At 46.3% G+C, this 12595-nt stretch overlaps 1 protein-coding gene across 1 annotated transcript in view; it reads right to left on the bottom strand.

Moving 5' to 3' along the window:
• Positions 1-992: 992 nt before the first annotated feature.
• The window catches only part of HS3ST1 (heparan sulfate-glucosamine 3-sulfotransferase 1), a 40631-nt gene continuing 29028 nt past the window's right edge, over positions 993-12595 (bottom strand). Inside the window, exon 2 of the mRNA XM_038745310.1 lies at positions 993-2320. Within this exon, the coding sequence (XP_038601238.1) occupies positions 1264-2202 (939 nt within the window). The 5' untranslated portion in view covers positions 2203-2320 and the 3' untranslated portion in view covers positions 993-1263. The remainder of the gene's footprint in view (positions 2321-12595) is intronic.

Here is a 12595-nt window from a genome sequence, read left to right on the forward strand (position 1 = left end):
TAGTAAGCGCTCAATAAATACGATTGATGATGATGATGATGATGAACAGGAGTGAAGGAAGTGGACTGAGGAGGTGATGCAGGACTGTGGGTTGACAATAATAATAATGATAAAATAATAATAATAATAATTGTATTCGTTAAGCACTTAACTATGTGCCAGACACAGTACTAAGTGCTGGGGTTTATACAAGCAAAATCAGGTTGGACACCCATGTGAGGCTCACAGTCTCAATCCCCATTTTACAGACGTGGTAACTGAGGCCCAGAGGAGTGACTTGCCCAAGGTCACACAGCAGACAAATGGCCAAGGCAGGATTCGAACCCATGACCTTCTGACTCCCAAGACAGTGCTCTATCCACTACGCCATGCTGCTTCTCGATGGTACAAGATCAGAGAAGGGATAGGTGAGCGAGTGAACTGAGTTCAGTAGAGAGGGTGGTGCTGAGGATGTCAGTTTGGTCGTCAAGGGATGAGAACTTGGGTATGAAAACTAAACGGTGCATGATGCCTTGACAAAATTGTCGTGGTTCAGGAGATCAGAGGAGCAGAGATGGAGGTTAGGGGAGAAGGGAGCATCTTTTCTAAAGCAAATTACATGGAGCATTTGTTTATGAAGCCACCAATCACCCCGCTCAACCCCGTTAACCAGTCAGAATGTGAACATCTAATCATCCTGTGGGCTGCTAAACCTGCCTTTGGGAACTGGCCAACTCCAACCAAGTCCAGTGAGGTTAAAATTGGTGCCTCCGTGAATAATACAGCACTCCGGTAAAGATGAGGCGAGGCGAAGAAACCCGACGACTCCATCGAGACATTAAAAATTAAAACAGCCACTACAGCAAAAACAGAAAGGGGAAGCACGGTTCCCACATGGATGTTTTAAAATACCAAATGGATACAGACCCTGCCGCCTAATGCATCGGGCCATTCTGCAGTTTGGGGGTCAGATGAATAACATACCAAAGGGGTAACAGAATCTCCAGAACATCTTTTGCAGTGAAAGAGTTTAGTTCCTTCAATAGAGAGACGTAATACACAATGTTAACAACCATGAAAAACAATACAAAATGCTTTCAAATTTAACAAGTAGAAAAATATAACTAGTTTATATGGCAATTGTGGATCTAATACTGTACATAAGGAATTTATGGATTTTACAAATAAATTATAGCTTAAATGCCCTTTTATTCATTTATTTTTTTTCTTTCTGGATGTACACGGAAACTTTTCACAGAAAGGTTCTGAGGCCAGCCTGTTACATTAGTGCCAGTCAAATGTCCGGCCTACGAGCTCGAAGAATTTCTTATTGGGTTCGTGAAAATATTCATGCAGCTTATTGAGCAGTTTGGGATCGACCTGAGGGTGCGTTCGTCCTTTCGATTCGTGTAAACAGCGATCCCGGCCGCTGTCCCTCAGGCAATAAAATCCTTTCGTCTTATTAAAGTAGAAATTCGAAGCATTGATTTGAGGTGACAATTTCAAGAACCTCTCCACCTTTTCTATCTCGGGGAAAGGATCGCGGATCAACCGATCTCCGTCGACGATGTGAATGTGCTCGAGGGGAAAATAGCGCAACCAGTTTTGCATGTGGAAGTAGTACAGGCTCCGGTTGATGGCCTTGTATTCCACGTTCAGCTGGCCGTCCTTGATCAGGAACTCTTCGACGGCCGGGTACGGCTTGCGCTTCTGCATGTGATTGTAAAACACCTGGGTGTAATCGGAGAGCACGCGCTCGCTGGGGTCCCGCAAGATCAGGAGAAGCCGGATGGACCTGTTCATGTTATAAACCCTGGCAGGCACTTTGGAGGAAGTGAAGTAGGCCGGGGTCTTCTCGACGGTGAGCTGGTGGGGGGAGGAGAATGGCATCTGTCTCGCGTACCACTGGAGCCCGTTGCCGTAGTGATCTTCCCAGTCAAAGAAATGGACCTCGCTTTCGGCGGCGGCGATGGCGGGGTGAAGGCTGAGCATCTCCAGCAAGGCCCTGGTGCCGCCTTTCCTCACTCCGATGATGATGGTCTGAGGCAGTTGCTGGCTCGAGCCGTTGGGGCGGGCGTCGTCCCGGGGGGACGTCTTCCTCAGAAGCTCCTTCTGGATGGAAGCGGAGGGGCCGTCGTCGGGCCTGGGGTTCCCAGTGAGCCGGGCGGGCGCTATCTGGGGCTGGACGGCGAGCAGCACCGCTCCCAGGAGGAGCGCGGCCATGGTGGATGCCGGGAATCCGGGTCGCTCAGTCAGAGAACGGGGCTGGAAGCAGCTTCCGCATAGAAACGCCTGCGCGCCGTCCCCCTCGGCAGTGTGATGCACATAGGACTCTCAGTGACTGGGAGAGAAAAGAAACATTCACTTATTATCCTGCCAGAAGGTAGGCACGCTGCTCAAACCCTGCTGCTGCCTATCGACCGTCCGCATCATCTTGCTTTCTCCAAAGATGGTACGTCTAGCTCTCTGTCAAGGATATAGAAGTTGAGCTCCTTCCATCGGGTTTCATTATAAAATCAGAAGGCGGAGGCTAGCATAAGCGCTAGCGGACCATGCTCTTAACCACCGCAAGACACACCGGGGTTAAAAGGGACTATCTCTGGACGCTGTATATTAGCAATTAGTTGCTATCAATGATTGCCGATTCCAAAGATATTTTCACCACGGCTTGCGAATCACCTTTATATGAACTGAGACTTCCCTCTATTAGAGTGCTGAGTTTTTATTTGGGGAGCAGGAAAAACTCAGACTCTTCATTATAGTAGCAAACCATGGACTGTGAGCCCACTGTTGGGTAGGGACCGTGTCTATATGTTGCCAACTTGTACTTCCCGAGCGCTTAATACAGTGCTCTGCACACAGTAAGCGCTCAATAAATACGATTGCATGAATGAATGAATTTCACCAGTTTATCTTAGGACCCTGGGCAAAATGAGAAGAAGCACAAATGCAATTATTAATTATTGGACATAATAATAATAGAAGTATTTCCTAGACTTTACTAAGGGTAGAGTCAAGGTAATTGGGTTAGACAGAGTCCCTATCCTACAGGGAGCATATAGACTAAGGGGGAGAGAGAGAACATGTATTTAATCCCTATTTTGCTGATGAGGATACTAAAGCACAGAAGAAGTTAAGTGACTTGGCCAAGGTCCCTCAGCAGACAAGTGGCAGAGCTGGGATTAGAACCCAGATCCCTCTGATTCCCAGACCTGTGCCTCCAGGTCTTCTAACTTCCAAGCCCATCCTTTTCTATTAGGCCAACATGTTAGTTATCAATTAATTGGACATCTAGTATGTATGAGAAGCGGCATGGCCTAGTGGATAGAGTACGGGCAAAGGAGTATGAAGGATCTGGGTTCTAAAAGCAGCTCTGCCACTTGTCTGCTGAGTGATCTTGGGCAAATCACTTCACTTCTCTGTGCCTCAGTTACCTCATCTGTAAAATGGGGATTAAGACTCTGAGACCCATATGGGCCTTGGACTGTGTCCAACCTGTTTAGCTTGTTATCTACTCCAGTAATTAGTACAGTGCCTGGCATTTAGTAAATGTTTAACAAATATCGCTTTTAAAAAAGCTAAGGAAGTAAACATGAACACTTTGATTCCCATACGCTGTAAAGCTCACTGAGGGCAGGGAACATGTCTACCAACTCTGTTATATTGTATTCTCCCAAGTATTAGTACAGAGGTGTGTACACAGTAAGGGCTCAAGAAATACGATTGATTGATAAATACGTTTGATTGACGTAATGAAAGCGATGTGATTTCCAAGGTCACCAAAGACGAGACTTTCACTTGTGCCACTCTAGAAATTGAACTCTGGAAATAAAATGAAACTAGAATCCTTGGTTATTCCTTCATGCCTACATATGTGAGGTTCTGAAAAGTAGAAGCAATGCCAAGAGCAACGTGGAACAGGATCAGTCATTAATTCGGCACACATTGACAAACCCAAGAAAATGTATTTCCGAAACTACGGTCCAGGCCTAAAAACAGGTTGGCCAATCCTTATCAAATCATGCATCTGGTCAAAGAGCAGTAAGGATTCTTTAGGAGCCTGACATATCTTCCTTTTCATCCTTACACAACTGCTTAAGATCATTGTTTGAAAGAGTGTCAAACTGCTATTCTTGGCAAGTCATCTTTGATACAGAGTGAGTTTGGGTTGTCAATCTCAGAAAGGGTATTGGAATTTACGGAAGTCGTCAGCAGACAGGTTACCACTCCATAGCGAGTTTGTTTTGATTTAGCCTGTGGTGGTTACACTTGGATGGGAACAGATGATGGTTAGTATTATCCACACCTAAGGTCAGCTCATCTAGTCTTAGGCAATTTTCACAGGCAAACATATGAACTGCAGGAAAATCAGGTCAAACTGGACTTGATTCTCCTTTCTGAGTGCAAAGCCACAGTCTCCATGTGTCATACATCCTCTTCTGGCTGCCCAGCTTCAGGAAGAGGAATACCCAGATCCCGTGATTATAATAATCGTGGTATTTGTTAAGCCAGGCACTATACTAGGAGCTGTGGGCAAGCAAATTGGGTTGGACCCAGTCCCTGTCCCATATCGGGCTCACTGTCTTAATCCAACTTTACAGGTGAGGAAACTGAGGCCCAGTGAAGTGACTTGCCCAAGGTCACACAGCAGACAAGCGGCAGAGCCGGAATTAGAACCCACATCCTTCTGACTCCAAGGGCTGTGCTCTATCCACAATGTAGAGCAGACTCGAGAGGTCAGGTGGATTTGGGGGCCATGGTAGGAAATGGCAAAGTCACATTCAAAGCCGTTACGCTAGAGAGGAGAGCAACTGCCACACTTTTCCTCCCAGGGTGAGAGCAAACTACTGGATGGACAATAGGCCTGACCCAATGGGGTACTGATCTCCTTATGGGACTGGCTTCCAAGGTCCCAGAGCAGATCAGTGGCAATCAATCAATGATATTTGCTGAGTGCCCTGTGCTGAGCACTGTATTAGATGCTTGGAAGAGAACAATACAATAAAGTTGGTTGACATAATTTCCCTACCCACAGTGGCTCTGAGGCTAGAGGGATCAATCAGCATGGTCTAGGGGATAGAAAACGGGCAAGGGAATCAGAAGGACCAGGGTTCCAATCCTGATTCTGCCACTTGCCTAATGTGTGACCTTGGGAAAGTCACTTTAAGTTCTCTATGCCTCAATTACCTCATCTGTAAAATGGGGATTAACACCTTGAGTAATACGTGGGACATGGACTGCATCTAACCTGATTAGGTAATATCTACCCAGTGGCATATAATAAGTGCTTAACAAATACAATAGAAAAATGAATCAATGGTACTTACTGAGCACTTTACTGTGTGCACAGCAGTGTACTAAGAGCTCAGGAGAGTACAACAGAGTTGGTAGACACTCTCCCTGGCCACGACCGGCTTGCAATTTAGAGGGACTATGTGCAGAGCACTGTACGAGCACTTGGGGGAGATTACAGTCCCATAGAGTTGGTAGACACACTCCCTGCCCTCAAGGAGATCCAGCTATTTTCATTTCTAGACTGTGAGCCCACTGTTGGGTAGGGACCGTCTCTATCTGTTGCCACCTTGTACTTCCCAAGTGCTTAGTACAGTGCTCTGCACACAGTAAGCGCTCAATAAATACGATTGAATGAATGAATGAATTTCCAATCCTGTGTTCTTCTCCTCGTCCCGACTTCGCAGCAGCAATGAAAAAGGGTGGGAGGTCAGTGGACAGTGCTGGAGCTGGCAAGATCAATAAGAAGGAGCTTGCCAGAGTCCAGATCTGGAGGGATCAAAGTCTGGATTAAGATAGAGACGAGAGGCCTGGGTGGAAAGGGTCGTTCTTCTTACAGTTGAAGGATGTCTTTATCAGAATGCTCTGGGAGACAGGAGACGAGAGCCGTCAGACAGAGCAGACTCGCTCATGCGCTGCTTCTATCAATGCTTGAGGCGTCACAGAACTTGGAAGCCCCCACAGAGCAGAGTCTTTTCTAAAGGAGTCTGTACTTGCTGGACTCTAAATCAAAGATTATTCCGCAACTAAGGCAAATGTCAATGATTTTTGTTGAGGTGGCCTAGTGAATGGGGAATCTCCTGAGCGATTCTGTGCCTGTGCTCTTATATTGGGGCAGGCAAAGCCCGTATTCAATAACCTTGAAAGACACACACTATCAACTGGCAAATGGAAATATGTAAAAAAAAAATCCAGAATTATCCATTTCCTGCTTGTACTATCCTTGCTTTTTTTTTGTCTTCCCTCCCACATACACCAAAACCTATTTTTGCCAATTCACGTTTCATGTATTAGTTTTAGATTGTGAGCTCCTGGAGGGGCCACAGATCATGTCAAAATATCGCGTTTGTATTTTTCCCAGAGCCTTTTTTTTATGGCATTTGCTAAGCGCTTACTATGTGCAAGGCACTGTCCTAAGTGCTGGGGCAGAGCCAAGGTAATCAAGTTGGACACAACCCACGTTCCAGAAGGAGCTCGCCATCTTAATCCCCATTTTACAGATGAGATAACTAAGGTAGAGAAGTCAAGTGACTTGCCCAAGGTCACACAGCAGATACATGGCAGACCCAGGATTAGAACCCAGGTCCTTCTAACTCCCAGGACGTGCTCTATCCACTAGACCATGCTGCTTCTCTTACTAATACTGCACCCACTAAGCGTTTCATGAATGCTATTACATTCTCCCTCTTAATGCAGTCTTGATAGTGCTGGTTTCTTGTTTTGTCTTTATGATGTCAAGTCGTTTCTGACCCATTGTAACACCATGGACACATCTCTCCCAAAACACCCCGCTCTCCATCTGCAATTGTTCTGGTAGTGGATCCATAGAGTTTTCTTGGTAAAAATCCAGAAGTGTTTTACCATCGCCTCCTTCCACGCAGTAAACTCGAGTCTCCGCCCTCGACTCCCTCCCATGCTGTTGCTGCACAGCATGGGTGAGTTTTGACTTGTAGCAGATTGCCTCCACTTACTAGCCATACTAGCCAAGCTAGGAATGGAATGGGTAGGCCTCTGCTTGACTCTCCCTCCCATAGCAAAGACTGGTAAAGTACTGGAAACTCTCCAGGTGCGACCCCGAGAGGGGTAGTGCTGGTTTCTACCCACTCTCAATTCTCCTATCCCTGTCCTCTAGATTCTGAGCCACAGGTGGGACAGGGATTGTTCTTGCTCTGATCCTCTGCATGTCCCCTAGCCCTTGGCACAGTGCCTGACACTTAGGGCTTCAGAAATGTTCTCGCTAAAATGGAGACTTCCATCTTCACCAGCCAACCCACTTCTCAGCCTGATCTGGTCTCAGCCTCACTTCTGGTCTTCTCAGCCTTCCTCAGGGACTTCTTCAGTTAAACAATGGGATTTACTGAGCATTAACAGTGTAAAGATTGTTGTGGGGCGGGAGCATGTCTACCAACTCTGTTATATTTTTCACATCGTACTCTCCCAAGCACTTAGTACAGTGCCCTACACACAAAGTAAGTGCACAATAGCAGTAAGGGCTTAGAGAAGCAACGTGGCTAGTGGATAGGTGGGCCTGAGAGTCAGAAGGACCTGGGTTCGATCCCCGGCTTCACCATTTTTCTGCTGTGTGACTTTGGTCAAGTCACTTAACTTCTCTGGGCCTCAGTCCCCCCATTTATAAAATGGGGATAAGAACTGTGAGCCCCAGTGGGACATGGACTGTGTCCAGTCTGATTACCTTCTATCTACCCTGTGCAAATCGGTGCCTGGCACATAGTAAGCGCTTAACAAATACAATTAAAAAAATAAGATTGATTAAAGAGCACTGTATTAAGTGATCACCGTACCCCGTTCTCGCCTGTCCCGCCATCGACCCCCAGCCCACGTCATCCCCCGGGCCTGGAATGCCCTCCCTCTGCCCATCCGCCAAGCTAGCTCTCTTCCTCCCTTCAAGGCCCTACTGAGAGCTCACCTCCTCCAGGAGGCCTTCCCAGACTGAGCCCCTTCCTTCCTCTCCCCCTCATCCCCCTCTCCACCCCATCTTACCTCCTTCCCTTCCCCACAGCACCTGTATATATGTATATATGTTTGTACATATTTGTTACTCTATTTATTTTACTCGTACACATTTATTCTATTTATTTTATTTTGTTAGTATGTTTGGTTTTGTTCTCTGTCTCCCCCTTTTAGACTGTGAGCCCATTGTTGGGTAGGGACTGTCTCTATATGTTGCCAACTTGTACTTCCCAAGCGCTTAGTACAGTGCTCTGCACACAGTAAGTGCGCAATAAATACGATTGATGATGATTGGGAGAGTACAGTAAATAGACACACTCACTGCTCTTAAGGACCTTATAAGTGAGTGGGGGAGACAGACACTCAAATAAATTACAGGTAGGGGAAGCAATCAGTATAAAGATAGGTGTTTTTAGAAGTACTGTGGAGGTGGGTGGGGAGGAGAGCCATGAAGTGCTGGGGTTTTGGATTCCAGTGCTGGGGTGCATTTCTGCTGCCATCAAGGCACTCTCGGATTCCCTTGATTCATCTTTCCTGTGTTCTGAGCACTGTGTTTTCCTCCTCTTTCCCCAGACTGTATGAGAGGGGTGGCACCTAGGCAGGCAATGGGAGATGGGCTGTGGCTGATCCTCACATCTTGGAAGGGGATCCAGTAAGCTCTCTCCCCACCACCCCAGGAAATCAAAATCTGGGAAGTGGGCAGGGAGATGGAGGGCTTTACCAGATCCACAACAGCCCCTTCGAGCAATTACAATATGAGAACAGATCCAGAATAGCAGTTGAGGGCACCTGTAGCATTACTCCATGAAGTGAATGCCAAGAATCACCATAAAATCTGCATATCAATAACTTTAGCACTTGGGGAACATATCTACTGTTAGGGCTTCAGCTACCATCTCTGGATGACTAATTCCAAATCTACCCCTCGTGCCCTGGCCTCTCCCTGGCTACCCAATCTAGCTTCTCCTTTTGGCTCGAGGATATTACTCCATGGATGGTTCTCCCTCCAACACTCCAAATTCAATGCATCTAAATCTGAACTTCACCTCTTCCCTCCTAAACCCTCCCCTTCTCTCAACTTGTCCATCTCCATTGATATGAATAAATCGTATTCATTGAGCAGAGCACTGTACTAAGCACTTGGGAGACAATACAACAGAGTCGGTAGACGAGTTGCCTGCCCACAGCGAGCTCACAGGCTACAGGGGGAGATAAACATTAATATAACTAAATAAGTTACGGATATGTACGTACGTGCTGTGGGGCTGAAGGAGGGGAGAATAAAGGGAGCAAATCAGGATGACACAGAACTAAGCCCCATATGGGCAGGGACTGTGCCCAACCTGATTATCTTGCATTTATCCTTTTTTCTAATACTGTTTTTGGCAAACAATAGGGGCTTTGCAAATACCACAATTACTACTAATTATTATTATCCTGGACTCATTTCTGTCACTGTACTCTCACTTTTCATCTACTGCCAAAACCGGGCCCTTTCTCTCCACTCCTGTAACCGATGTCCCGATTCGTGCAATGGAAGGATCATGTCTGGACTACTTTGTTAGCCTCCTCCCTGGTCTCCCTGCCTCCAGCCTCTTTCCCTTTCAGGCCATGCTCCACGGATCATCCTCCTAAAATGTCGCTTAGTGCATGACTCTACTCAAAACCTTCCAATGCTCATCTTCCTCCACCTCAAGCAAAGACTCTTTACCAGGCTCTCCACCTTCCTTATTGACTCTCCTCATAGGCCACTCCCCAGGTCGCACTCTGCTCCCCCACTGCTATCATTTTGTTTACCTCTGACTCCTTGCTCACTTTGTCCGGAGGATCTGGAACTCTCGTCCCCCAACATGCCTGGCAGACTTCAGCCCCCTCAGATTGTGAGCTCCCTAAGGGACAGGGATCTTATCTAATTCCCATCTGTGTATTCTCTCCTAGTGTTTCATACAGTGCTCTGCACATGGTAAGTGCTTAATAATTACTATGATTACCACAACTCTCCTTCTCTGACTACTATACTAATTAGATCCCATCCTGTCCATATGTGGGTGCCAATTACATGTTAAAAGTCCTAGTCCCCACCAAATGTGGAAAGGTATGAGCTAAGGGATAATAATAATGATGGTAGTTGTTAAGAGCTTACTATGTCCCAAGCACTGTTCTAAGCACTGGGGGAGATACAAGGTTATCAGGTTGTCCCAGGTGGGGCTCACAGTCTTAATCCCCATTTTACAGATGAGGGAACTGAGGCACAGAGAAGTGAAGTGACTTGCCCAAAGTCACACAGCTGACAAGTGGTGGAGGCAGGATTAAAACTCACGACCTCTGACTCCCAAGCACAGGCTCTTTCCACTAAGCCAGGCTGCTTCTCTATGGATGCACAAGGAACCTTTCTGAATCTCTGTGGGCCCTAAAGTAATGAGAGGGATGGCAGCAATATTGTGTCCCAGAAAAAGACATCCTAAGAGTTAATTACTATGGTATCTGTTAAGCGCTTACTATGTTGCCAGGCTCTGTTCTAAGTGCTGGAGTGGATATGAGCAAATCGGGTTGGACGCAGTCACTGTCCCACACGGTCACAAACCCCATTTTGCAGATGTGGGAACTGAGGCCCAGAGAAGTGAAGTGACTTGCCCAAGGTCACGCAGCAGACAAGTGGCAGTCGGGATTAGAACCCATGACCTTCTGACTCCCAGGACTGTGCTCTGGAGCTACGTTCTCCTCTGGCCAGATTGTCACTCGATTGTAAGGTCCTTGAGGGCAAGGACAGATCTACCAATGCTGCTGTATGTTGCCAACTTGTACTTCCCAAGCGCTTAATACAGTGCTCTGCACACAGTAAGTGCTCAATAAATACGATTGATTGATTGATTGATTGCTGTATTGTATTCTGCCAAGTGCTTGGCACAGAGCTCTTGCATGCATCATTGCACCATAAACACCATTGATTGACTGAAGAGATGGCGATCATTTGTCCGGCCCCATGTGGATTGGGATACAGCACTCTGTCCTGCCTATCAAGGGAAGAATAAACACTACTGGTAACCCATCGGCTTCATCAAGAGCCTAAATGGCCCATTCCAGCTTTTCCATCACAGAAAGCAGTAGCACTCAGTCTGTAGAGTGAGAGTGTGGGTGGCGATCAGTAAATCAGAAAAGGATTGAGTTCTCATGAATGCTGAAGTCTCTAAATGCCTCTCCAGACCGTGTGCTCAGCGAGAAAGGAAGACCATCCCATCCCTCCGTGTCACACTGGGAATTATGAATGAGAGGGTGGAATCTTCCTCTGTGCTCTACCATCTACTATGGGGAAGGTTGGGGATTAATATGCGAATTAATCGTTTCTCAGGCTATTTGTGAATTTTGAACGACAAATCTCTGGGCCTATTTCTTGAAATTTGGATTCAAAACTTTCATTCATTCATTCATTCATTTAATCCTACTAATTGAGTGCTTACTGTGTGCAGAGTACTGTACTAAGTGCTTGGGAAGTACAAGTTGGCAACACATAGAGACGGTCCCTACCCAACAGCGGGCTCACAGTCTAGAAGGGGTAGACAGACAACAAAACAAAACATATTAACATAATGAAATAAATAGAATAAATATGTACAAGTAAAATAAATAACTAGAGTAATAAATATGTACAAACATATATACAGGTGCTGTGGGAAGGGGAAGGAGGTAAGGCGGGGGGATGGGGAGGAGGAAGAAGGGGAGAGGAAGGAGGGGGCTCAATCTGGGAAAGCCTCCTGGAAGAGGTGATCAGTAGGGCTTTGAAGGGAGGAAGAGAGCTAGCTTGACGGAAAACTTGATTCATTCTGACGTCTTGACACCTGTCCACGTTTTGTTTTGTTGTCTGTCTCCCCCTTCTAGACTGTGAGCCTGTTGTTGGGTAGGGACCGTCTCTATATGTTGCCAACCTGTACTTCCCAAGTGCTTAGTACAGTGCTCTGCACACAATAAGCACTCAATAAATACGAGTGAATGAATGAATGAATGAATGAAACACATTTAAAATGAAACTGACAGTCTCTGGGGGATCATTTGACCCCAGTTGCCACGGAGGGAAGAAAATCAGTGCTAATTCACATGACCACTTGGGTTGAGTCTCTGTTTCTCTTTGAAGAAAAACCAGGCTCTTCAATCACTCTGATTATTCAAACAACTCCCTTAGTACTGTGATATCTCTCTCTGCAGCTGTAGTTGGTTACGTAGAGATGTTTACCCATGTCTGACATTTGGACCCTTAGGTATTTTTATCTGTGCTTCTCTTGGCTTTCCTTTCATAATAAGCACCTCAAGGGCAGTGCCTGTATCCCTTCATTCCTTGGTAACCACACAGAGAAGAGAACAAATGTCATCATCATCAATCGCATTTATTGAGTGCTTACTGTGTGCAGAGCACTGTACTAAGCGCTTGGGAAGTACAATCCTTGGAGTACTGTGGGTAATTCATTGTCTTTCTGATCGGGGATAGAAGGTGATCAGCAGCACCATATTGGGTCAGGTCAATGCTCCAGCCACTCAACAGGCCATCTACAAAGGTGGCATTAGAGGACTCTAGGAGAAATGGTGTGATAGTTGCTCTCTTTGACATTCATATACTATTTTATTTTGTTAATATGTTTTG

The sequence above is a fragment of the Tachyglossus aculeatus genome, chromosome 4 (genome assembly GCF_015852505.1).
Source record: "Tachyglossus aculeatus isolate mTacAcu1 chromosome 4, mTacAcu1.pri, whole genome shotgun sequence".
Classification (NCBI taxonomy): domain Eukaryota; kingdom Metazoa; phylum Chordata; class Mammalia; order Monotremata; family Tachyglossidae; genus Tachyglossus; species Tachyglossus aculeatus.